The sequence below is a fragment of the Tursiops truncatus genome, chromosome 10 (genome assembly GCF_011762595.2).
Source record: "Tursiops truncatus isolate mTurTru1 chromosome 10, mTurTru1.mat.Y, whole genome shotgun sequence".
In the NCBI taxonomy this organism is placed as follows: Eukaryota; Metazoa; Chordata; class Mammalia; order Artiodactyla; family Delphinidae; genus Tursiops; species Tursiops truncatus.
The window spans coordinates 26956292-26983671 of NC_047043.1; the positions used below are offsets into that span (position 1 = coordinate 26956292).

Here is a 27380-nt window from a genome sequence, read left to right on the forward strand (position 1 = left end):
GAGTTCAATGAGATTGGCTGGAAAGAGAGCGGTATCGGCCGACGCCCCCGTTCCGTCCCGCTGGCCTTTGCGTTTGCTTGGTCGCAGGCCCAGCTTTGGGGACCTTTAACTTGTAGGGCTGGGGGCGCCGAGGTCCAGCCGTTCTCTCCCGCATCCGCGGTCCGAGATAGGCCGACCCGTGAGTAAGACCGTGCACCTTGAGGAACGTCAGCCTTTCAAATCCCTCCGTTCTTCAGACTCCTCTCTCCCCCCATACCTGTCCTCTGAGCCTCGGTCCTTTCCCTCCTCCCAACCTCCCAACTTCCTCCTTCTTTACTTTACGACTGGGAAGGGATCCCACTCTCCTCTACTTGCTTCTTAGGTTTAGATTCTCCACTGGCCGCTCTCTTTCAGCGAGGGGGAGTCCGGAGGTACTACAGGATAGAAGGTGCCTTTAATGTCCCAGAGGCCATGTCGCCATCTTCCTTGGCCCCCTCAGGCACTACGAAGTTTCTCTAGGCCGAGGGCGATTGTAGATTTCAGAGAGATGTGCTGGCTTCACAGCTGCCTTCCGTCTAGGCCGCGGTGATTGTGAGGGTTTTTTGTAAGAGGTGGCGGGGGTGGAAGTGTCTTTCTGTGTACAGATGAGGGTGAGAGGGGGAAAGACAGGTCTAAGTTGACATGAAAGTGTAAATTACTAACTTGTTCTCATTTTTATCTTGAAAGAGCAATCCTTCATAAGCTCGAAACTCTGAATAATCTGTTTGTGTATGTGTGTCACAGTTAAAATCATTTAATGATTTTCTCCCAGTATTTTCTTATGGTTAATGATTTATTTACGCTAATAGTACATTTAATTGGCATGCTGTATGTTGTCCTCTCCAAGCTAGCTTTTCTTGAAGTATTAGTGCGGAACCACATGTAAACAAACTTGAAAGTTATTTGATTCAGAGCTGTATGTAGGTGTTTTACCCATATTTTTTGAGGGTGTGGGGTCAGGCTTGCTTCATCGTTGCTCTTTAATACATTCTAACCATCAATAACTTATTATATTTGCTTTGCATGTTGCTTCTTTGGATGCTGAAGCCTCTCTTGATGGATATGAGAAGAATGCAGAAATCCTGTTGCCATCAGCAGAAGTTGTGTTCTTATCTAAAAGTGATGGCTATTTCCAACCGTTACCAATTTGCCATGCAATTTTAGGAAGTCACTTATATAATATAAGGCTCTTTCCTGTCATTTATCCAGGTTTAGAAAAGCCCTACCTGTATTTTGTGTGAAATGAGTTTGATATTATCTGTCTGCAATCTGGTCTCAGGCAGTTTTCAGATTACTTTTTATATCATTACTACCCTAATGGTTCAGTTATAAATTAATTATTTTTCTCACCCACATTTTAAGCTGGTACCTGTAGTTTATGGCTCACAAGAACTTGGATGACAAGGACCCCATGGATTTAATAGAATAAAAATCATTGTAGTTAAAAAAAAATAGGAATTGTTTTTGTTGTATTTCTGTTTCGAGTTTGTTCTATGCACTTTTTTAACTAGTTGAACACATTGCATTTACAGTTTTTTATCTTTCACTTAATACTTTTTGAGCCTATCTCCTTTTTTAAGAAACGTGCATAACGTATTTTAAATTTTAACTTATGTATAATATACTTACAGATAAGTGCACATATCATAATTGTAAAATTTGAGGCATTTCCACAAACAACACATCTGTATAATAGGAATTCAGATCAAGACCATCACCCCAAAGCTCCTTTCTTGCTCCCTTTCTCTCCTAGTCAGCATACGTAACCACTCTTCTGACTTCTGACATCAAAGATTAGTTTTGCTGATATCCTAAACATATTTTAATAGCTATATAAAATTCTATAATTTATATATACTGTAATTCACTTATTTCTTCATTGTTAGACATTGATGATGTTTCTAAGTTTTCTTTACTACAAGTAAAACTATAGGGAACATGTATTTTATCTAGTAACTTTCCCAGGACTGATGGCCCTCAGTGGAATGGCATAATCATTTCAGAGACCTTTTGTGCGTATTGCCAATTTGCTTTTGGAAATAGTTAAATCAGTTAATACTCCCACCGGTGGATTGTCTTTTTGTTTCACAACTCCCTAACAAATGTTGGGTATTCTTATTTTCTTTTAAGCTCCACTAAATTGATAGGTAAGAAATAGTATGGAAAATAGAATTTTAGGCTCACTTTGCTGTTGCCTTATCTACTGCATGGCATGATGAATATATTGATAAAATCTGCAACTCAAAATCTTTTAAAATACTAGGCTCTACATATTGAGTCTATATGACTCTGACAAGGATTTAGTAACTCAGGTGAACAGTTACTGCTTTTCTGTGTGGAATTTTGATCAAGCCACTTTATTTCTGTATTTCTCTGGACTTTAATTTCTACATCTGTAAAATGATGAAATCGGACTTAGTTACCTAAAATGATGAAAAAGACTCTGCTAATTATCAGGAATATACAGCTCTGATGTTGGATCAGTTTATAGAATAGAGGAGAATATATACAGTATGTGAAATTATATATATGTGTGTTTTGTATAAACATAAAACATATATAAAGAAATATTTTATATGAACATAAAAAAAACAACGTTCTAATATATTGTAGTGTGGGAGATGATAGATGTATAAAGAGGGAAACAGAGCTCTGTGGTATGGATTACTGAAGAGGCCATTTAGCTGAGCTTGTAGTTTCAGGGACTGGCTGTGAGTATATTAGTTAAATGCTTCCTAGGTTTAAATGCTAGGTCTTCCGTGCCTCAGCTTCCTCATCTGTAAAATGGGGATAATATTAGTACCTATTTCTTGGTGGTGGTACGAGGATTAAAATTGCTGCTCTACATAAAGTCCTTAAGGAGTGCCTGTCACATAGAAAGCCCCGCGTACTGGAGGTGATGCCTTAGCCAAAGAAGAGTATCTAGGTCGATGGAAGAGCAAGAGCATGTCCCGGAACTTTGACGTATGCAGGGAACTGTAGGTAATCCAGTATCTCTAGAACACAAAATGTGTAGAGGTCAAAGGCAGAGGTGATTCTGAGAGATAAGCAGGGATCAGGTCATGGGGGCCTTGAATACCTGTTTCGTTCACCACTTTTTTCTTCAGCGTCCAACACTGCCTGTCATAAAGTAGGTGTTAAATAAAAACCTTTTGAATGAAAAAGTTAGGAGGCAACGCTCGATCCTCTACGTGATGCAGAGCCTTTGAAAAATTTTACGAGAAGTGTGATACATGATCATATTTTCATTGGTGTCAGTGTGTGGAGTGAATGAGAGGGGGTAAGACTGGTCAGTAAAACCAACTAAGAGTCTCTTGAGGGAGAGGACTAGAACTAGAACAATGATAGCAGTTGTGGAAAAGAGGGACCAGAGTTATAAAATATCAGGTGGAGGGGGCAGCAGAGGAGAAGAGATGAAATCATACTGGTATACCCTTTCTTTCTCTTTTCCCTTTTCACCAAAAGCTCCTATTTTGCTGCTGTCTTATAAATACATATGCACTGTGTTTCTTTTTCTAGGTCAGTTCTCGTGCCTGTTGGGTGTTTTCCATGCTCCATCATGCTGACAGCTAAGAGTCGGCTTTTTTTGCTTTCACCTCATCACCTGAAGCAGCTGAAAGAGTCATCAGGCTCCAGGCTTATATGGCAGCGACTTCTGCATCAGCAACAACCCCTTCACCCAGAATGGGCTGCCCTGGCTAAAAAGCAGCTGAAAGGCAAAAACCCAGAAGAACTAATATGGCACACCCCAGAGGGGATCTCCATAAAGCCTCTGTATTCCAGCAGGGATACCAAGGACTTACCTGAAGAACTTCCAGGAGTAAAGCCATTCACACGTGGGCCGTATCCCACCATGTACACCTTTAGGCCCTGGACCATCCGCCAGTATGCTGGTTTTAGTACTGTGGAAGAGAGCAATAAGTTCTATAAGGACAATATTAAGGGTGAGATTTTAGTGAGACGTAATATTTATGGTCAAACATACACTTCCTCATCTTGGTTTTTTTGAAGGGAGGCTGGTTAATTTCTATAAAGGTAATAGTCACTTTATAATTTTGTAGTTAAGGCTGTACTCTGAAAAAAAGTGAATGTTTTTCAACTTCCATGGTCAAAAAGATAGATGACCCAGAATAAAGTGCTAAATTCTTGAGAGTAAACAATACTTACATGCACATTGTGTAAAAGGAATTAGGTGAAGTGAAGCTGTATGAAGAAAAGAGACCTTGGCTTTGCCTTTGAGAAGCTTTTACTTAAAACCATCAGGATAGGAATTGGAGGGGAAAATGCTTTAAGTAATGACCCAAGAAAGGAATAAACAAATGATCATGTACAAATTTTAGTTTTTTGCGTGGTTTTCATAATTCTATTTCCCATAATATTTGAATGGTCAAGACAAGAACAAAAATAAATAAGCGAGCATACAAATACTAAATTATGTTAACTGTATACAAACAGCCATATCTTTTCATGAATCTTAAATATATTTCTATCAAAAAGTGTTAAGATAAGGCTTCACTGGTAGCACAGTGGTTAAGAATCCACCTGCCATTGCAGGGGACATGGGTTCAAGCCCTGGTCTGGGAAGATCCCACATACCACGCGGAGCACAACTAGGCCCGTGCACCACAGCTAGTGAGCCTGCACTCTAGAGCCCGCGAGCCACAACTGCTGAGCCTGCATGCCACAACTACTGAAGCCCATATGCCTAGAGCCTGTGCTCCACAACAAGCGAAGCCACTGCAATGAAAAGCCCGCGCACCGCAACGAAGAGTAGCCCCCGCTTGCGGCAACTAGAGAAAGCCCACGGGAAGCAACGAAGACCCAACACAGCCAGAAATAAATGAAAAATTTTTAAAAAATCGTTAAGATAAAAAAATCTTGAGATGGACATGAGATATGTGACACGTTTGGTTCCATCTATCCTTTATTACAGTGAAGTCTGGAATTCACTTTGTGTATTTTAGCACATGAGAAACAGCAGACTTTTAGTAGGAAATAAAGTATTTTATTTAAGTTTGTTTTGAGCATAAAAAATGTTTATTATAAAAGTATAATTTGATGAGATGAATCAACACTAAGTAGTGTTAAAGAAAATCAGTTTACTTTGATGTCAGACTCTAATCCTACATTATTTTTCTTTATATATTTAGCCGGTCAGCAGGGATTATCAGTTGCTTTTGATCTGGCAACTCATCGTGGCTATGATTCAGACAACCCTCGAGTTCGTGGTGATGTTGGAATGGCTGGAGTTGCTATTGACACTGTGGAAGATACCAAAATTCTTTTCAATGGAATTCCTTTAGAAAAAATGTCAGTTTCCATGACCATGAATGGAGCAGTTATTCCAGTTCTTGCAACTTTTATAGTAACTGGGGAAGAACAAGGTGTACCTAAAGAGAAACTTACTGGTACAATCCAAAATGATATACTAAAGGAGTTTATGGTCAGAAATACTTACATTTTTCCTCCAGAACCATCCATGAAAATTATTGCTGACATCTTCCAATATACAGCAAAGGTATCCTTTGTGGTTATTATAGATTTTGCTGTAGTTCTTTGAATGTAGGAATTTTTATAAAATGCCATAGCCTAATTTGAATTTGGTAATTGAGTCAGAGTAATAGTTGTAGTATAGAGTCAGGGTGTGGGTTTTGTGTTTATGTGTGTGTATTGTTTTTATTTTTTGGTCTTTAATGTACTAGTTTTATGGTCTGTCATTACCTGTGGGAATCTGGGCAGTAGATATTTACTGTATTTTCTTTATTAAAATTTTTATTCTCTGATATTTGTTAGAATCAGGGAGGGCTCATAATTTACACTTCTTTTATTTCTCTCCGAAGTTCAGATCCAGTTGTGAATAGACACTGGTGTCAGACAGATGGGGATCAAAATATTAGCTTTATTTCTGCAAAAAACTGGATTAGAAGATAACACTTATATCTGCAACCACAATGAGGTCCCTAATATTTCACCCCTGAACTAGGTTCATTTTCCCAAGATTGGTGAGAAAATAAGGTTCTTATAGTATTCCTATATTAGCAGCAATCCTTCTACAGGGAAACATAAAGCTTCTTCATTTCCTCTGAGTAATTCATTTATATTTTCCCCCATCATTCCCAGTTTACTTTTTGCTGGCAACGCCCTCTTCTTACCTACCTTAAAATTAGACCATTATTTCATAGCAAAGGGCACATCTCTCCATCATCAAAGCTTTTTTTTAATCTCTTTACCTCTTGTAATTGCTGTTATCTCCGAACTCTTGCTAGCATTGCCTGCTCTCCTCATTTGATAAACTTTATACTTTTCAATTTTATTGCTTTTCATAGATTCCATCTGCTCACATGAATTGTATAGAATACATGCCTTTCTCCTTTTTCAATTTCAAGAACACATGCACAGGAGGATTGATTTGAGCAGTATATGACACGCACACATACACAAATAGCAGTAGCTTTAAATAGGAGTCAATTCTGTTTCAACTGAAAAAAGTTGGAAGGTCTTGGTTGTATGGAAACACCGCAGTCGTGAGGATTCCAGCCTCCTTTCATTTGGCTTCTCTATTGTTTGTGTGCCAGCTCATGATTAAGGAAGTAGGTGGGCCGGCTGTGTTTGTGTGGGGAGAGGGACCTAGCCCCTCTGATTAAAGGTGAACTTCCAGAAGGAACAAACCAAACTTCCACTTATATCTCAGTTGACAGAAAGAGGTAAGATTGGAAATGTAGAACACTTTGGCACTGAATGTATGGTTCAGGTACAAGAGGAGAGTAGAGAATGGCTATTGGAGTGGATAGTACCAGTCTGCTGTTATGTACTTGGGCATTTAACCTTGTGAAACACTAATGTCATCTACAAGTTCAAAATTGCTTTATATAATCTTTCATATAAGTGATAAAAGTACCAGTTTCAGATATTGATCAAGTATGTTATTTGAAGTAACTAAACTTTTATGTTGTTCCTCTAAAAAATATTTAATTGTGACAAAATACACATAGCATAAAAATTACCATCTTAATCATTTCCGAGTATACAGTTCAGTGGCTTTAAGTACATTCACATTGTTGTGCAACCATCACCACCATCCATCTCCGGAATTCTTTACATCTTGCAAAACTGAAACTCTGTACCTATTAAATAATAACTTTCCATTCTCCCCTTCCTTCAACCTCTGGCAACCACCATTCTACCTTGTGTTTCTGTGAATATGACTACTCTAAGTACCTCATATAAGTGGAATCATACAGTATTTGTCTTTTTGTGTCTGGCTTATTTCACTTAGCGTAATGCCCTTGTTTCATCCATATTATAGCCTGTTTCAGAATTTACTTCCTTTTTTTAAAAAATTTATTTAATTTATTTATTTTTGGCTGCGTTGGGTCTTCATTGCTGTACGTGGGCTTTCTCTAGTTGCGGTGAGCGGGGACTACTCTTTGTTGGGGTGCATGGGCTTCTCATTGCAGTGGCTTCTCTTGTTGCTGAGCACGGACTCTAGGCACACAGGCTTCAGTAGTTGTGGCTCGTGGGCTCTAGAGTGCAGGCTTGGTAGTTGTGGTTCACGGGCTTAGTTGCTCCGCAGCAAGTGAGATCTTCCCGGACCAGGGCTTGAACCTGTGTCCCCTGCATTGGCAGGCGGATTCTTAACCACTGCACCACCAGGGAGGCCCAGAATTTACTTCCTTTTAAAGGCTGAATAATATTCCAATGTTCCCAGTGTTTCTACTATTCTTAAAAAAAATTCTACTATTAAACTCCTCTCAGTAGAGAAGCACATGTTTGTTTCCTTCTCGTTTGTAACTCCAGATATATTCAAGTAGTCTCTCAATTCCATGTAATTCAATCCCCTTATTGCTTTTGTGATGAACATTTTTCAAGAACTCTTGGTTAGTTATAAATAAAATATTTGCAAATGTAAAATACAGATAATCCATACCATACACTACCAACAGCTAACCTTTTATGATGACTTACTGTGTACGGGCATAATACTGTACTAAGTTGTTTAGATGAATCGTTTCTTTTAATCCTATAACAATTCCATGAGGAAGGTAGAGTTATTATCTCTATTTTATAGGTTAGGAAACCAAGGGATAACAAGGTGAGAAACTTGCCTATAGTCTTCTGGCTAGTTAAGTGACATGACTAGAATTTGAGCACTCTGACTTGAGTCCATGTTCTGAACCAACTGTAATGAGTGTCTGATTTAGTTTTTATTGTTTTATCTTTGGTTAATTCTTGGAAGGATAATCGTTTTTTGGTTCTGCAGGTTCTGTGTGATATGTACCCCACCTAATGTGACATTTTAGGGGGATAGTGGATTAGTAGTTGTGGTAGAAGGATCCTGTCTGAATTATCCTTAGCATTAAATGTCACAGTAAATCAAACTGAAAACTTTGATTTTTAAGCCATGCATTTTCTCCTGTTTTGATATATAGTACTAGCACTGAACCATTTTCTTTTTTTACCCACTGTGTACTTATTCATATTCAATGAGTTCATTCAAATAAGATAATTAATAACTAGTTAATAATAATTAAATTTATACATCTTCAGCAGATTCTCCCAAAGGTTTGAGGTCTTAGGACCTCTTATGAGGTCGAAGTCATGAGTTTGGAATTAAAGATGTCATCATTCAGTTCTTGGGCCAAAGGTTACATTCCTAACCTCAGCCAGCTAATTTCAGAGTTTAACTTTCGGTGCTAAATGGTGGTTGGTGATTCTTTTTCACTAGAAAAATAAAACAGGTACAGTCCTTACAGTGGTTCATTGGATCAGCCATTTTAATTGGAAAGTGAATTGAATGTAACTAAACAAATATTTTCAGTTAATATTATGAACTAATTAGTATATCTGAATCGAATATCATTTTAAAATAATATTGTCTTTTAGAAGATAGATTTAATAGAACCTTTCTTATATTTTTATTTACAGTTGTATTTTTTTATTTTATATAGCACATGCCAAAATTTAATTCAATTTCAATTAGTGGATACCATATGCAGGAAGCAGGAGCTGATGCCATTCTGGAACTGGCCTATACTGTAGCAGATGGGTTGGAGTACTGTAGAACCGGACTCCAAGCTGGCCTGACAATTGATGAATTTGCACCAAGGTGAGTAAATTAAACTCAGATATTGCCTCAACATTAAGAAAGTTCACAGGACCATTTTATGAGTGTATAGCAAAAAATATATATATATATATATATATTTTTTTTTTTTTTTGTGGTACGCGGGCCTCTCACTGTTGTGGCCTCTCCCGTTGCAGAGCACAGGCTCCGGACAGCGGCCATGGCTCACGGGCCTAGCCGCTCCACAGCATGTGGGATCTTCCCAGAACGGGGCACGAACCCGTGTCCCCTGCATTGGCAGGCGGGCTCTCAACCACTGCGCCACCAGGGAAGCCTGCAAAATATTTTGATAAACATGAATTTGTATATATAAATATACCAGATTTTTTTTATGTTTTATATGAGTGATAAAGAGGGAATAAGCCAATACTGTTTATAATTAAAATTCAGAATTAAATTTTACTGTACTTCTTGGTAAATTAGAGGAATTTTGGCCTCTGCTGTTCAGAGAACACAATCGGCACATTTGACAAATAATATTAAAATGTAAATATGGTTTTCAAGACAGATTTGCTTTTGTTCTTTTAATATTTCCATTTTAAAATACAGAAGTCATCTATTATTACACGTTTAAGGTTACTGAAGTACATATGTTTTGTTTTTAATTCAAACTAAGTAGCTTGAAATTAAAATCTGAGCTTTTTGTGTGTATGTATGTGTGTATGTGATACAATTAATTTCCATTTTATAATCAAATTCTGAACTTTACTATTTTAGGTTGTCTTTCTTCTGGGGAATTGGGATGAACTTTTATATGGAAATAGCAAAAATGAGAGCTGGGAGAAGACTCTGGGCTCACTTAATAGAGAAAATGTTTAAGCCTAAAGACTCTAAATCTCTTCTTCTAAGAGCACATTGCCAGACTTCAGGATGGTCACTTACTGAGCAAGTATGTATAACATTTAAAGTGTAGAATTTTAGTAAAGTCATATATTTTCTTCTAAGCGCTTGGCATAGTCAAGAAACAGATTTAAGAACTTATCTGCTAATATTTGAAAATCATAAATTATTCTGAAGCGTAGTGCATACTTATATTTGTTTTTACACAAATTATAATAAATAAATAAAATTGGCCCCCTCTGTTGGTTAACAATATAAAATCATTTAAATCGTAGCTTACATGCAGGACTGTGTATTTTACTTTTTTAAAAGTAAAAAAATGTGATGATAAGGAAGAAGTACAAATTATAATTTAAGTAATATTGTCTTAAATAATTTTAATGGTTAAAATTCTTAACACAAAACTTCCTCATTAAAATTTGATTTTATACATACAAAGTTTTTTATTATAGTTGTGTTTAAATAAGCATGCATGCAAACAAACAATTTAAAAACTATTATCACTTGAGTAATCTATTGAAATTTCATTTCATTAAAAAATTATGTGGTGGTGATCTTTTTTAACATGCATTTTCTTTACATATTAAATTATTTTGATACATTAAAATAATTTATAACTTTAAAGTTACATTGCTTTTATAAATTTAAAACAAATAAAAACTAGTAGTCTCCATATTAAATATGATTTCAGGTACTTATAAATGGAGAAAAATAGATTTCAGAGTTGGAAAGAACTTTAGTAATTGTTTTTGACTTAGCCTCCTCATTTTTACAGCTAAGGAAGCTGAAGTTCAGAAAGGTCCAATGACTTGTCCAAATCACAGTTAGGAACAGAATGAACTAGAAGTCATATTTCTTGTCTTATAGTCCATTGTTCATCTGTTTTATTAATCATTTATTAATAAATCATTGTCAGTTTTGTGTACCTCATTAAGGTAGATACTTCAAGGTATACAATAATTAGGAGACAGTGAATTATGAAATGAAGTATGTTAATAATCTACGTAGACAAAGTGTACATTCATGATGCACTTATAGAAGACTATTTAGGCAATACAAAAATAAGCACAACAAATACTTATATTTCAGATGATTATAAGAGGCAATGTGCCTAAGCACAGACTAGATCCTTTGGCTCTTAATCCTAAATCTGGTTTGTTTACTTATTTGTCTAAATTTATTAGATATTCTGAAGACTAATACAGACTTTGGCAAAGAAAGTATGCATCAGCCACTGCTTAATCATTGTCATCTTTTACGGCTGCAATATATATCAATTGTTGCCTTGTTTTGTTTTGATTTTTTGCCTTTTACTAAATGTTTTAGGATCCTTACAATAACATCATTCGTACCACAGTAGAAGCAATGGCAGCAGTGTTTGGAGGGACTCAGTCTTTGCACACAAATTCTTTTGATGAAGCCCTGGGTTTGCCAACTGTGAAAAGTGCTCGAATTGCCAGGAACACGCAAATCATTATTCAAGAAGAATCTGGGATTCCTAAAGTGGCTGATCCTTGGGGAGGTTCATATATGATGGAATCTCTCACAAATGATGTTTATGACGCTGCCTTGAAGGTCAGTTTCTCCTCTTTGAAACTTTGTTTATAAGATTTACAGATTTATAAAGATTTATAGATTTTTGATTTATAAATCAAATCATTTATAGATTTATATCAAGATTTATAAAGTGTTTCAGAGAAAAGGGAATTTTAGATTTGACTTTATAGTATTTAAAACTGAAGCTTAATTTAAAAATACATTTGTATTTGTATTAAAGTATTTTATTTCAAAGAGTTAAAACGACAACTAATGTTAAAAGACTATAACAAAAAAGCAGTTCTTTCTCCTCCACTTGCTTGTTTTCCTGCTTCCTTGAGTCAGCTACGTCTTTTTGTTTGTTTTTATCTCCATGTTTTAAAATTACATGTATATACTCTTTGTTCTAATTCAATCAATTTTAGACCTTATCTACTGCTTTGCTAGTATGGTAGCTTTGTATTTTAGCTGGATCTTGTCCCTTCTTTCCTTTGTCCCATATTACCAATATAATTATATCTCAATGTAAATCCTTCCTGAAGTCCTCTATATTCTCATTTGATTTAGACTGGTTTCTCTCTAGACCGTTGTTGTCCTTGACCTTCCCTTTGTCATTATTGTCAGAATCCTTTTCACCTCTGCTATGTTGAATCTATGTCCTGAATCCTGTCTCTTCGTTGATTATCCCTTGTTATTTTGAAGCACATCTTATGGGCACCTCCTAAAAATGGTGCATGGGAGATGAATTAGTTGAAACTTTGGATGTCTGAAAATGTCTTTATTCTACTTTCATATTTAATTGATAGTCTGGGTTTGAAATTTTTCATTTGGGAGTTTGTAAGCAAATTTGTAAGCATTCACCTACTTTTTATTCTAGCTTTCAATATTTCTGTTCAGAAATCTGATGCTATTCTCACTCAGGATGTCTCTTTCTGAAAGTTTCAGGATCTCTTCTTTATTTTTGTGTTGATGTACCTTGGTGTGTGTATTTTTTCCTGCACTGTCCCCTTTGGTGGACATTTTTCACATGGTCCCTTTTTCGTGTTCTCATAGCTCTGGGAAATTTGTCGTGTATTATTTCTTTGATAATTTCTCTCCACTCATTTTCCTTTGGTTTCTCTTTTTAGAACTTATAGTTATCAGGAAAGGCCCTCCTTAAATGATTTCTGACATTTTTATCTGTTCTATAATGCATCTTTGAGTTTTTGTTCTGGTTTTTTGGAGAGTCATCACCTTTATCTTTCTACTTAAATATTTTAAAATTTATATATCATATTTTTAATTTCTGAGAGCTCATTTTTGTTTTCTAATTTTTCCTCTTGCATTCATACTAGTTGTTTCATTATTACAGAATCTCTTCTTCTTTTTCTGAGGATCATTATATTTTTTGAAGTTTTCTTTTATATCCTGTATTGTCACTGTTTCCTCTGTGTGCCTTTTTGTTTGCAATCTTATCATTCAGAATGTAGGTTTTTGTTTCAGTAAGACATCTTATCCTTGCCTCTCCCTGTACTTGATGTTTCATAGTCCATTGCTTCTCTAGTTCAGTAAATTTTGGTTTTCCTGATAGAATGGGAGAGAGGTAGTTGCAAATTCTCAAGTAGTCCCCTTCTTTTTTAGCTTCTTAGAAGATTCTTGGCTTCTGTTGAATCCAGTACAGGTTCTTCTTTCTTGAATCCATCAGCAGAAAGCCAGTTTGACCTTGCTCCTATCTACGAAATCGTATTCCATTCCACCATCCATTTTCCACTGTCTCATGTATATATGAGGCTGTGATTGAAGATTTAGGTATTTCTTGATGTCAGTAATGCTAGAGTTATATCATTACTCTGCTGCTCAAATTGAAAAATAAAATGGCATTTTGAAATATACTTTTTAGAGTATTTATGTAACCATGAAAACTTTATTATGTAATTAAAAATAAAAATTACAGAATTAGTGTTATCTTTAGTTGGCTTCTAAGACTTGAGCGAGAGATTTTTGTGTTTTCCAAAATATACTTTTTAGTTTATCTGTTGTCTTTTTAAATAATTTTAAGCACAGAATATCTTTTTTCTTATTGATATAATTGGCATATTAACATTGTATTAGTTTGTGTACAATGTAAGGATTTAATATATGTATATATTGTGAAAGGATTATCAGAATAAGTTTAGTTAACATCCATTACTACACACAGTTACAGGTATTTTTTCTTGTGATGAGAACTTTTAAGATCTATCTCTTAGCAACTTTCAAATATATAATACAGCATCATTAACTCTGCAGAATTTCTAATTAATGCTCTGTTGTTATTTCTTTTCTTATGAAACATTAAATTTACCACTAAAATAGTTTATAATTTTATTAACATTAGTAATTATATAACATAACACATTTGTATTGTTTATTAAAATATTTTCATCTTCTCTTCTAGTTTTATTAATCTGTTTTTCCTTGTTAGCTCATTAATGAAATTGAAGAGATGGGTGGAATGGCCAAAGCTGTAGCAGAGGGAATACCTAAACTTCGAATCGAAGAATGTGCTGCCCGAAGACAAGCTAGAATAGATTCTGGTAAGATAAAGTAGAAAAGTTTATATGTGAAATCCAGTATTTAAAAAGAAATATTGGGGCTTCCCTGGTGGCGCAGTGATTGAGAGTCTGCCTGCCAGTGCAGGGGATGCAGGTTCGAGCCCTGGTCTGGGAGGATCCCACATGCCGCGGAGCAACTGGGCCCGTGAGCCACAGTTGCTGAGCCTGCGCGTCTGGAGCTTGTGGTTCGCGCCGGGAGAGGCCGCAGCAGTGAAAGGCCCGCACACCGCGATGAGGAGTGGACCCCGCTTGCCGCAACTAGAGAAAGCCCTCGCGCAGAAACGAAGGCCCAACACAGCCAAAAATAAATAAATAAATTAAATGATGTAAATTCTATTTAAAAAAAAAAGAAATATTAATTTCTGTTTGAAGATAACATATAAAGTTAGTAAAACAAAAATTATAGAAAAATGAAACTTGGATAAAATGTTTCTCATGAATCTATATGTATCTATCTCTGTGTTTGTATTTTTGCATGCCTGGATGCACATAAGCAAACATATGTACAAAGTATGTGTGGAGGTTTGCCCATTTATTATGTGTATATATGTGGGTAGATATCTCCACCATTTTGAAGATGACATTATTATTGGTCATTGTGCTCTGCATTGGACTGTTCATTTATTTATTCATTCAATCAGCCAATACTTTTTTAGTCTTTAGTATTTGAGACACTGTGTTATGTCTGGGCATACAACTGTGAATGGGACAGACATGGTCTCTACACCCATAGAGCTTACATTTTGGTAAGAGAGAGAGAGAAAATGAACAAGTAAACAAATAAATAGACAAAATAATTACGGATTATGGTAAGTTTTATGAAGAAAATAAGAAAAGAGGTATATCCTGAGGTAGGATATACCTCTTTTCTTGGTGGGATGTCTTTAGCTAGAGTAATAATCTGGTAGTTTGAGGCAAAATATATTTATAGTGTTAAGGAAGTATAATTTGTAATTCTGGTTTATCACTTATAGATTTTAAAGGTATTTTTTGTTTAAAAGTGATTGGCTGTAAGAGGATTCAAGAAAATATTACAAAAGCCATTGCATGTTTGTCTTCTACCTTATAAATCTTAGTTGGTAGCTGCTACTACAGTTTTAATTTTGTAGTGTTAGAAGAGAGTTTATCAGAAACTCTGGGAAAGCATATAGTTTGGGTGAATAATCAAAGCCCTCCCTTACAGAGATTCTGATATATACCTGTCTTTTCCCCTCCTATCCCCATTCCATATTGGTATTCACTGATCTATATTGAAATTTCATTAAGAGTAAGAATACTACTTAAAAATATCAAACTTATAAGGAAAATATGTGTGGTGATCAGAGCATTACTGTTAGACAGTTATTTGTGAATAGAATCTACATATTATTTTCTTCTGGGAGATTAACAGGTTCTGAAGTAATTGTTGGAGTAAATAAGTACCAGTTGGAAAAAGAAGAATCTGTGGATGTTCTGGCAATTGATAATACTTCAGTGCGTAACAAGCAGATTGAAAAACTTAAGAAGGTAATAACAGCTGTCATATTTTGAACGTTTTCTATGTGCTGGGCACTGTCCAAGCCCTCATGCTGTCCTGCTGCATTGTTAGAACCACCATATGAAGTGTGTATTATTTCCCAGCATTTTAAAGGTAAGGAAACTAAAGGGAGATGGAGAAACTTGCCCAGGATAAATAATTACGCATCCAAGACTCAAATCTCTAAGTCTGTTGACACCAAACACTCATGTTTTTAATCATGATATCTGCCTCTGTGAAACGTATACATTCTTATTAAAAACCACACCATAATAACAATGCCTTCTATAATTTACACATTTGAAGTAAGGCTTAGATGATTATATAACTCACTCAAAGTTAAAAACAAAATTAAGTTCAGAGTCCATATTTGAACCCAGGTCTTCTCACTGTAATTTATTTCCATGTTCCTGATACTACTATGAAAGAATCATTTGCTTTCAATTAAAAAAAAATTCAAATATATTTGAATAGTGCTTTAGTAAGATACAGTTTAGAATGAAAGATATTTAGATTGAAACTAGAGAACTGTTTTAATTTCCAGTTTCTCACTGAGATGAACCAAAGTATATAAAATACTAAAATAGATAAAACATATTAATTCTTACTGCTGTAACCTATATATTTCTATTGTATGAAGCTACTTTGGTCTCTTAATCTCTGGCTTTAGTAATTACTGCTATTTCTGAGGCAGGAAAGTTGAAATTTCTTAATGGTTTTTTCTGTTAACTTTCCCTATGATTGTTTAAGATAGGACCTTTTTCCCCTCAGTTCACATGTTCTTTAAGAATCCAGTAGACTTTGTCCAGTTAGACTGTATGTGTAACTTTCAACTTCCATTTGTTTTTTCTATTAGAGTTAATGACAGATGTTTAATGATATTGTTTCCTTTTTCACCCTCATTCAGGAGATAATGACTCCTCTCCCACATTTTTGTCATTTTTTAAAGGGTCCTATTTAGGATGTAGCATTATATTTCCAGTGGTCACAAAAGTCTCAATATTTATTATATTTGGAAAACTGCTTTTTTCCTCTCTTGTACTTAAACTCTCTTAAACACACAGCTTGAGGGCATCCACTTACCATAAATGATGATCTACCTTATTTTGGGTAAGAGTGAGAAATTCAATAATGATAATGGGTTTGGGTTCCTCCTTGCCTTTAATATAAATTTTCTAACCCACCTCTGCTTATAGATATGATATAATTTTAGTGGCATCTTAGGCAGTATCATATTTTAGACTTTTTTACAGGTGGTGAAAACTTGTAAAAAATTGGATTTTAGGTAACTTTGTTTAGGCAGGTTGTTGGCAGAGCAGAGTAGAGCTAAGACCCAAGGGAAAATGTTTTTGACTACACTTTTCATTGTCTTTCTCTCTCTTTTGCAGTATTTCTCATTGTTTCTGTCTCTCTTTTTCTCTCGGGATTATTTTTAAGTAGAATAGCAATATACATACATATTATTACCAGTAGACTATTAATTAGCTAAGGGAAACTTAAAATATAACTGAAATATTCCCTAAGTTATAATCTATTAAGTAGCATGTACTACTTGGGAGGGTCAGCACTATTATTTATTATTGCCCTGCTTGTTTCTGAATTATCAGTGTTATACAGAATTTAGTATTATTTTAGGGAGTCCTTTAATATTGAGGGAGTGAATAAATGTAATGAATATCAATGCTAGGAAACATACTATTCTCTTCTATTTTTTTCTTTTGTTTTTAAAGTTAGGATTATGGAACAATTTGCATATGATATAAATAAGAGTATAATCTGATCTCTGTTTTATTCTCTAATCACATGTATGGCCCCTTTCCTTACCCTTTTCTGTAAGGTCAAATCCAGCAGGGATCAAGCTTTGGCTGAGCGGTGTCTCACTGCCCTGACTGCATGTGCTGCCAGTGGAGATGGGAATATTCTCGCTCTTGCAGTAGATGCAGCTCGTGCAAGGTAAGGATATGTAAGTTTGGAGATTTCCAAATCCTAAAAGTTGACCAGTTTAGTTTTTCAGGGTGTACTTAAATAAAAGGCTGATTCTATAAACCATGTGAGCCTAAAAGAAAATATTGGAAACCAAAAAAAAAAAAAAATCTTGTTTTTCTTCAACATCTGTGCATTTAAAACATTAATACATTTTGAATGAAGTGTATTAATATTCGTGTATTTCCCTGTGGCTCAGGACATTTGGAGCTATTATAATAAACCTGTGTCACTGATTTACAGGTTGAAGTTTGATGTACTTTCAAGGATAGGGAGACATTATTATGTTGGACAGTAAGCAAACCCGCCCTTTGTCCAAGCTGGACAGTATCTCTGTCTTCCAAGGCTGTGTACTATGTAGATATCTCTGAAAAGATAGTCCAGCATAAAGGCAGTCAGTGCTTTGCCTTACAGAACATGCATAAAAGCAAGTGACACAAAAACTTTTCTCCCAATATACGATAATGTCAAAAAGTAAATTATTTTTGCTTTTCTTGTTTATTGCTTAATATAATGGACTTTTAAGTTGTTTCAAGTGCTTAAGGGATGGAGTATATCAGTTGTTTTTTTGTTTGTTTTTCAGTTTTAATTTCCTTTTTTTTTTTTTTTTTAATTTCTTAAAAGAAATAAGATGACTTCCCTGCTTAAAATCCTTCAGTGGTCTCCCAGTCCTTTTAAATTAAAACCTAATCTTAACCATGGCCTGCAAGACTGCTGGATATGATCCTTGCCTACCTCTCTGACCTTGTCTTATCCTACTTCCTTTGTTATGCTGTGTACCAATGTCCTTCTTTCTATTTTTAGAACATAAAACATGTTTTCCTACTTCTCAGAGCCTCTGCATTTAGCATTTCCTTTTCAAACACTTTTCCCTCTTAAGTTCCCTTGTGTGTCTCTTTCTCATCATTTAGGTCTTAGTTCAGAAGCTGTATCTTCATATCTTCAATATCCCTAAAACATTTTTCCCAAACACCTCATTCCATTTTGCCTATTTTAGTGTCTTTATAGTACTTACTACCATATGAAATTATCTTATTAATTAATTTGTTTGTTAGTGCATTATCTGTATTCCCTAACTAGATGATAAATTCTGCAGGAGCGGGTACTTTTTTTTTTGGTCTTATTTATCACTGTATCTCTAGCACTTAGCAGTGCTTGGCCCATATTAGGCACTCAAGACATGTTGAATGAATTAATAACCAAATGGAATATGCTAAAAGATTTACTTTTTATCAAAAAATATCAGTAGGAAGTTTGGTCTTTGCCCATTTGTATTGTTAAGCAGTGAATTATTCAGTAACCTTTAGATGCTTGTCTATTAGTAGTTTTTAGGTCATTCAGTCATTTTACAGTAAAGGCATTCAGGATCATTTTTTTTTTCATAAGTATTCTGAGGCAAGATCCTATCATGAATGCAATAGAAAGCATTCAGATTTAGATTTTTGACAGCCTATTTTTGACTTAGGTAAGAAAATATGTAACTATATTGAATGTTAAGTTAAATATTTTTATCCCAAATAATGATGTTAACAGAACTTCCATTCAATATTTTAGATGTACAGTTGGAGAAATCACAGATGCCATGAAAAAGGTATTTGGTGAGCATAAAGCTAGTGATCGTATGGTGAGTGGAGCCTATCGCCAGGAATTTGGAGAAAGTAAAGAGATATCATTTGCTATCAAGAGGTAATATGTGAGATTTCTTAAACCAGAATGTCATCTTTTCTGTTAACACAATCCCCATGAATCTACGGTGGGCTTAATTTTTTCATATACCACTGGAAAATATTTGACTTGTACTTTCCTCTTAATCTGTAGCTTTACTAAAATAATATTTTGAACTTTCACCACAGTCCCCTTTAGGAGTTTCTCATTTCAAGCAAATGTTTGTTTAACTAACATTGATACTGCTTCATATCCTCCAGGTACTTAGATTTCAATCTCCTTACGATGGTACATTTTCATATTTTCTTAAGTTTTATTTACATTGTTTAATTGCTCAAATAATTATAAAATCTTACTTTTCCTATTTGAAAGTAAATATTTGGTTGCCATCTATGCAAAAATTAAAATCACTCATCACTGGGCTGACAGTAAATAACTGTCAAACATGATTTGGAAATATGAATTAATATAAATTGATCATGCTTCTGAAGTGTGAGTAGTAGCTTCCTGATGATTAGTTTTCTCAACCACTGTAATAAATTTTCCATGAAAAATATTATGTCACTACTCATATATGAAGTAAATATCAAAACAGCCAAGGTGAAAGTCATCAAAATGGAACATTTTTTTTTCTTTTAACAAAAATAAATTTGTTTCTTCATGCTTTTTCATCTGAGGTGTAAATTTATTGATTTAAGCAAGCAAGTATTTTGATTATACATTAAGATACCACATTGAGGTCACCTTGGGGGAGTTCACACTTGTGAAGGGTAAGTGAGATATGGACAGTTCAAAACAGCTAGTGAGTCACGTATATGTACAAATACTTCTGAAGGCATTTTTTAGTTTATATTTAACTATTTCTGAATATTGTACTCTGGGGACTGTCTTAAGTTGTAAAGTTGTTATTTCCTTATCTTGCTTCACTGTGATGTTCTCAGTGTTACAGGCTTACAGTCTGTGCCATCTTTCAAATTTTTTTCTAAGGGGGGAGATGGTAAACATACTCAGGCTTTAATGGAGTTCTTAATGTGAAACAGAGATATTAACAAAATATGAGTAGACAGATTAGATGTTTTAAATAAACTTGAAAGATTTACTGCAAATAAATTAGAGTCTTATATCTTACCTTTGGGCACTTAATATATAACTGTTGTATTTTAACATGTTCCTTAGGGTTCAGAAATTCATGGAAAGTGAAGGTCGTAGACCTCGTCTTCTTGTGGCAAAAATGGGACAAGATGGACATGACAGAGGAGCAAAAGTTATTGCTACAGGATTTGCTGATCTTGGTTTTGATGTGGATATTGGTCCTCTTTTTCAGGTATTGAAAACTGTTGGGAGGAATTTCAAGTACTATTGCTACATACTGTGGATAGGTCAACTGGAATGAAGACTAAAAGAGTATTCATTGCATTTTCACCAGGAAAGAAGTAAATCTTCCTGAAGAGGCCCAGCCTTTATAGTCTCCCATAAGAGTTTTCCCATTTGGGATTTTAAAATATTACTCTAGAGAGGCTAGAAGAAATTGTTACTATAAAGAGTTAGCACAGACTTCTGGAGATATGTCCTGAACTGTGTTGGTAGATAAATATGTAAATGTGTTTAGAGTCTTAGGCATTTAAGGTGGGTTTTGTTAAGAATCTCAAATATGTTTCAGATTAAACAAATAGTATACACTGTATTTAGATTGCTTTCAGTCTTCCTCTAAGTTGAATACTTTCCCATTCTACTTTTTTACTTACATTTTGCTGCCCTTTTGCTTTAGTTTGTTTGTTTTAAATAGTGATCAAATATAATGCATTTTCAATATTTAGTGGTTAGCTTTTGGGAAATAATTTTTCATAAAATAAAAGAATTTTTAAAAAGTGTTGTCTAAAGGAACATAGGCATCTAAAGGGATTTCCCAAATAACCAAAAGTTCATTTCCCCATTATATACCATCTGCAAAAATATAATTTGTCTTTTAGTACCACCAACTTTGTTAACCATAATTCTACATCATTAAAAAAAAAACTTATCTGTGGCTGAAGGTACAATCATGCAGTTCTCTGATGACTGATTTAATTAAAATTAGATTTGATGTTTTTAAAATTGCAACATTTGATCATTTAAAATACAGTTTAATTTATATAAACATAAGGCATGGAACTGAATTGTTTAAATGGAATTTTTTAATATAAATTTACTTATTTATTTATTTATTTATGGCTACTTTGGGTCTTTGTTGCTGCACGCAGGCTTCTCTAGTTGCAGCGAGCGGGGGCTACTCTTCGTTGCAGTGCACAAGCTTCTCACTGCAGTGGCTTCTCTTGTTGCAGAGCATGGGCTCTACGTGCGTGGGCTTCAGTAGCTGTGGCATGCGGGCTCAGTAGTTGTGGATCTTGGTCACCTCAAGCTGAGCTCAAGCTCAGTTGTTGTGGCGTACGGGCTTAGCTGTTCCTAGGCATGTGAGGTCTTCCCGGACCAGGGCTCGAACCCGTGTCCCCTGCATTGGCAGGCAGATTCTTAACCACTGTACCACCAGGGAAGTCCCTAAATGGAATTTTAATCTAATCAATTTTGGTAGCATGTATGATATGAATAACAAATCATGCTTAAATTAAATGTCTTACCTCTAAGAAATCAATAGCAGGAATATGCACATTTTTAAAGGTTTTAATTTTGTGTGTTAATATTCTTCACAGACTCAAGGTTTTACCAATATGTTGTATGACTTACCTAGAGATCTTCTTGAATGTGGATCCATTACTGAGTATAAAATCTTTTGATTCTGCGCTAAAATTATGAGCCTTAAAATCGTGCCAACTCAGAAAATTCACAGATTTTGATAGTATTTTTAGTGCTTATAATTGTGCAGTGGTTTCTCAGGTGGCCTTATCCTTACCAGTTGTCTCAATTTACATTACATTTACAATAAGAAACTTGTAGTTACTTTTTATATGAAATGATTTAAATATATGTGTACAGTATCAAAGCAATGTCACGGACTCATTACAGAGCAGATATGATCTTTGGTAATTCAATTCATAATAGAATGTTTGAAAACATCCTTTATGCTTCTATATCCCAATAGTTAAATCAGTTAATAAATGAGAGGCATGCCCTCCTTGGCACCATCCTTTCTCTTGTTTATGCACTTTCCTGGGTGCTGTAGCCCCTTAACTAGTTTCTATAGTTCTCACCTTATTTTCCTCCATATATTACTGTTAATTCTGTGTTTCCATGGGAGAACGAGGTCCTGGAGCTTCCTAGCCCACCATCTTGTTCTTTCCCATTCTATTTTAAAACCTAAGGCTCACTTTTTCATGTTGCATTTTATGTTCAGTCTTTTACTTCTTTATAAATCCTATCCCATGTTACCTCTCAGTAAATGTTGATAATGAAGACAACAGATGTATTTTTTAAAAATTATAATGAAGAGATAATGTATACTTTGCCTATATTCCTACTTTATCTTGAACATTTTGGGGGGAATTATATTTTGATGTGACTTAAATCTAATTGATAGTTTGTAGTGCTAGAAGCAGATATAGCCCTGGTGTTTATTATAATAATTGGATGAGTTGGTATTTGATGATGAAATATGAAGTTATATTCACTTCAAGATTTTTAATGAGGAAAATCTTAGAATGTTGATTGAAGTAGTATAACACTTTAGAAACACTTTTCGGAATAAATAATGATTTGTCTCTTTACTTTTGAATTGTTCAGACTCCCCGGGAAGTGGCCCAGCAGGCTGTGGATGCAGATGTTCATGCTGTGGGTGTGAGCACACTCGCTGCTGGGCATAAGACCCTAGTTCCTGAGCTCATCAAGGAACTCAACGCCCTTGGACGGCCAGATATTCTCGTCATGTGTGGGGGGGTGATACCACCACAGGTATTGTTCATCTCCTACATTTTCTAGTACCATGATGGGAAATCTGAGTAGCTTATTCATAGTCCTTTAATTTTCTATATACTTTCTCTAAAAATTTGTTGCAGATTTAGAGCCAGATCATTTACTAAGTAAATTCTATAAAAATGGTCCATGTTGTTTTCTATTCAGACTATATTATAATTCAATATGCATAATTTGATTTAATAATATATAATGCTTGTATGAGAGAGTTGCCTCCCTACAAACTCGTCACCTAGATAGAGATCTATCTTCTTTATATTCAATAAGCAATGACGGAGAAGGAACAGGATAAAAGTAATAAAATCTCACAACTGGAGTAGCGAAAAATGGTGAACACACAGTGACTATATCAGCCCCTCCCTAGAGGTAGAGTGAGCACCCCTTGTCCTAGCAGTGGAGCCAGTCCTTTAGTCAGTCAGTCGGTAGCACTTACTTCTGTTGTTTTAGAGTCACTGCCTTGTCCATTTCCTGCCTTTTCCCATCCCTAAATGTTGCCTTCACTCAGCACTGTATAAATTACATGGTCCTGTAAGAGCCCCTTTTTCATGAAGCTAATTTGATTGGGGAATAGTTTTCTTAGAGCCAAAAATACCTAATTCAGATATAAATGGAGTCAGCCTGTCCTAAAAATTATTGGCTGAATGGGGCAGAGGTGGATTCTTGAACAAAAAGGTAGATCCTCTTAGGAAAGGAGAAATGGATGCTAGGTAACAATAATGTCAATTAATTTATTAAGGGGGCAGGGACACCTTCCTGATAAGTTAAAATAGTTAAGATATAAATTGGGTCTATTTCCAATTTAATTTTTAATTATATCAAATTTTCTTCTTTTACTAAGAATGGAAAAAGTATTGAGTTACAAGAACTTTACATGAAACTGCTCCTAAGTAAATGATTCATACATACTATAAAGGCCTCACCACTATATAGCAGGAATCTGTCAATGACATGTGACCTTGTGCCCATGTCTACAATTGTTTTCCCTCCATTACAACTCAGAATATAAAATAATGAATATACTACTTAGGAAATGAGAAAATACACATATGTATGAGGTTGTGAGATTGGTGACAATGTGGGGCTGGTGACCAAGCTATGTATTACTTATTCTCTCTAACAACACAATACTTAATGTGTTACAGTCAACACAAAACTGCTTTTGTTAGCACATTTGCTCTTATCTTCATAAATATAGTTTACTACTTGGGAATATAAAGGGCTTTTAGTCTTTACTGCTGTCTGTCTGTGGAACACTTCTATCTATATTGCAGTTTTAGAGTCTATAATCCCTAAGCTCTTGGGCATGATATTAAAATTTAAGAACCAAAATAATTAGGCAGCACAAAATACTGGCATTGAAATATGAATTGAGAAGAAATGCAGGCCTGTTATATAAGTGAGCTGACATTTTCAAGAAATATATTTTGTATAAGTCTCTGGATATTTAAATTACCTAGAATATCTGTAGGTGTTTGCCATACTTTTTTCCCCATGAGTTTAAAGACTAAGGATCATATTCTATAATGACACACTTGTGTGTTAACATGGGTATCCTTTATAATATAATTATATATCAGTTAACACCCATGCATTTTTCTCATTATTTGTTTCCAGTAAATATATAAAGTGTTGCTATTATTCAACTGAAAGTCTCTTAGATTTTAGATTAGAAAGCACTAATATATGGCGGTTAATCAAAATGATTGAGCCATTGCCATTGTGGAGCTTATAGCGATAACACGTTAGGTGCCATTGCAGAATTATGGTATTACAAGAATATTATAAGGAAATAATAGAGATAGAAAAGAAGTAGCTGGGGGATAATTAGCATGACCATGTAATTAATCATCCAATGTGATCACTTTTAAGAATGAAAATGAGTACTACTAAAAAGGATGCTGCAAAAATAATCCAATTAAAAAATGGACAGAGGATCTAAATAGACAGATGTCGACAGGTACATGAAAAGATGCTCAACATCATTAATTATCAAGGAAGCGCAAATCAAAACCATGCGGTATCACCTCATATCTATTAGAATGGCTATCATCAAGAAGATAAGAAATAACAAGCATCGTCAAGGATGTGTAGAAAAGGGAACCCTTGTGCACTGTTGGTAGGAATGTAAATTGGTGCAGCCAGTATGGAAAACAATATAGAGACTTTTCAAAAAGTTAAAAATAGAAGTACATATGATCCAGCAATTCCAATACTGGATATTTATCTGAAGAAAACAAAAACAGTGACTTGAAAGATATATGCACCCCCACGTTCATAGCAGCATTATTTACAATAACCAAGACATGGAAATAACCTAAGCGTCCATCAGTGGATGAATGGATAAAGAAAATGTGATACACACACACACACACAGAGGAATATTATTCAGCCATAAAAAAAATGAAATCTTGCCATATACGACAACATGGGTGGATCATGAGGGCATTATGCTAAGTGAAATAAGTCAGACAGAGAAACAACAAATACCACATGATCTTACTTATATGGAGAAGAACAGATTGGTGGTTTGCCAGAGGCAGTGGTAGAGGGTGGGTGAAATGGGTGAAGGGGGCCAAAAGGTACAAACTGTCAATTATAAAATAAATAAGTCCTAGGAATATGTGTACAGCATGGTGACCATAGTTAATAGTACCGTACTGCATATTTGAAGGTTACTAAGAGAGTAGTATGTAAGTAAGTAAGTAAGTAGTACCTTAGAGACTAAGGACTAAGGACATAGTACTAAGTAACTAAGAGAGTTACCAAGAGCTCAGTGTGTTACAGAGTTTTAAGTATAAATCTTAAACTCACAACTCCCAAGTTGCACTCACAAGTGCACACACAAAACTCACAAGTGCACACACAAAAAATTGTGTAACTAGGGTGACAGATAATTAACTAGACCTACTGTGGTGATCATCTTGCAGTATATACACATATTGAATCATTAAGTTGTATACCTGAAACTAATATTATGTGTCAATTATACCTCAATAATTTAAAAAAAAGACTCATGGGAAAAAAACCAAAAAAGCTGTTGCAGCAATAAGCACAAACCAGAATGTCCTGGAAGTATGATCATCCTAGTGGGTGAGGATCAGGGCTTTACAGCACATCCTAATACAAATATTCTGATGTTAAAACAATCCAAAGCCTGGAGCAGTATTTGTGCCCTGGGAATCTTTTCACTCAAACTTTGTGTAAAACTAATAAACAGCAGCAGCAACAACAGAGAATTTTTTTAAAATGAGTTAATTTTCATTTCTAGAAAACCTAATTCCATCACGAAGCCGAATTCAAAGTACTACACCATTCACTAGCTGTAGACAAAATTACCTTGGAGGAAATAAATAGCCTTGTAAATTTAAAGCTATAATGTGTTGCTAAATTTAACACAAATAATGGTAAGTAGTAAAAATTTAGGTGAGAGAAAATTATGGTTTAGGGCTCAGAAGTTCTCAATTGGTGGACCATACAGCTTCCCACCACAAACAACACACTGGGGTGTTTGGAAAATGGGCAGGATGTCTTTTGTTCTTTTAATGTCTTGGAGTACTAACGGTGGTGCTAGTGGCAGTTCCAATCAAGGAAGAAGTTTTCAGCCCCAAATGCCAAGAGTGTACCGGATGAGAAAGTTTGGGGCGTTGGGGATAAAGAAGAAAGGACAGCATTCATTGTCCTTTTGTTTCATTTTCCTGAAATTAGAAATATTGTCCTACTAATTAAATTCTTTCAACAGGATTATGAATTTCTGCTTAAAGTTGGTGTTTCCAAGGTATTTGGTCCTGGGACTCGAATTCCAAAGGCTGCCGTTCAAGTGCTTGATGATATTGAGAAGTGTTTGGAAAAGAAGCAACAGTCTATGTAACATCCTGTTTTTGTTTTAGCTTTCTAAACTATTCTTTCACTAATGATCAAAGAAGCCACGTCTTCAAATTATTCAGCACCTAATATGTGCTTTCCTGAAAGCTTTACATTCAAGCACCTGACTTATAAGAATGTTGTTATGCTAGAAATGTGTATGTATAGTTTCACTTTAATTTTAAAAATTAAAAAAATCCTTAAAAACTCTCTATAACGTATGCTCAATACTTTGTCAGAAACTCTAGACAAAGGTATTATTTTTTTAAAATTGTGCTATTTATTTGAAAGATTTCTTATAAACCTATTTACTTTCTATTTTAAGAATTAAACAATGCCTAAAAAAAAATCTGACTAGTCC

At 34.9% G+C, this 27380-nt stretch overlaps 1 protein-coding gene across 3 annotated transcripts; it reads left to right on the plus strand.

The window, feature by feature from the left end:
* The first annotated feature begins 8 nt into the window (after positions 1 to 8).
* Positions 9 to 27380, plus strand: MMUT (methylmalonyl-CoA mutase). Of its 3 annotated transcripts, none has more exons than XM_019949824.3 (13): positions 9 to 182; positions 3538 to 3962; positions 5169 to 5536; positions 8967 to 9124; positions 9860 to 10031; positions 11309 to 11557; positions 13962 to 14073; positions 15482 to 15597; positions 17445 to 17560; positions 19145 to 19276; positions 20432 to 20579; positions 22970 to 23137; positions 26898 to 27380. In XM_019949824.3, the coding sequence occupies exons 2-13, from the start codon at positions 3578 to 3580 to the stop codon at positions 27024 to 27026; spliced, it is 2253 nt and encodes a 750-aa protein (XP_019805383.1). In that variant the 5' UTR covers positions 9 to 182; positions 3538 to 3577; the 3' UTR covers positions 27027 to 27380. The 3 variants fall into 3 exon arrangements, with proteins under 3 accessions (XP_019805383.1, XP_019805381.1, XP_019805384.1); XM_019949822.3 differs by having other exon boundaries at positions 9 to 178; XM_019949825.3 differs by lacking the exon at positions 9 to 182 and having other exon boundaries at positions 3914 to 4053.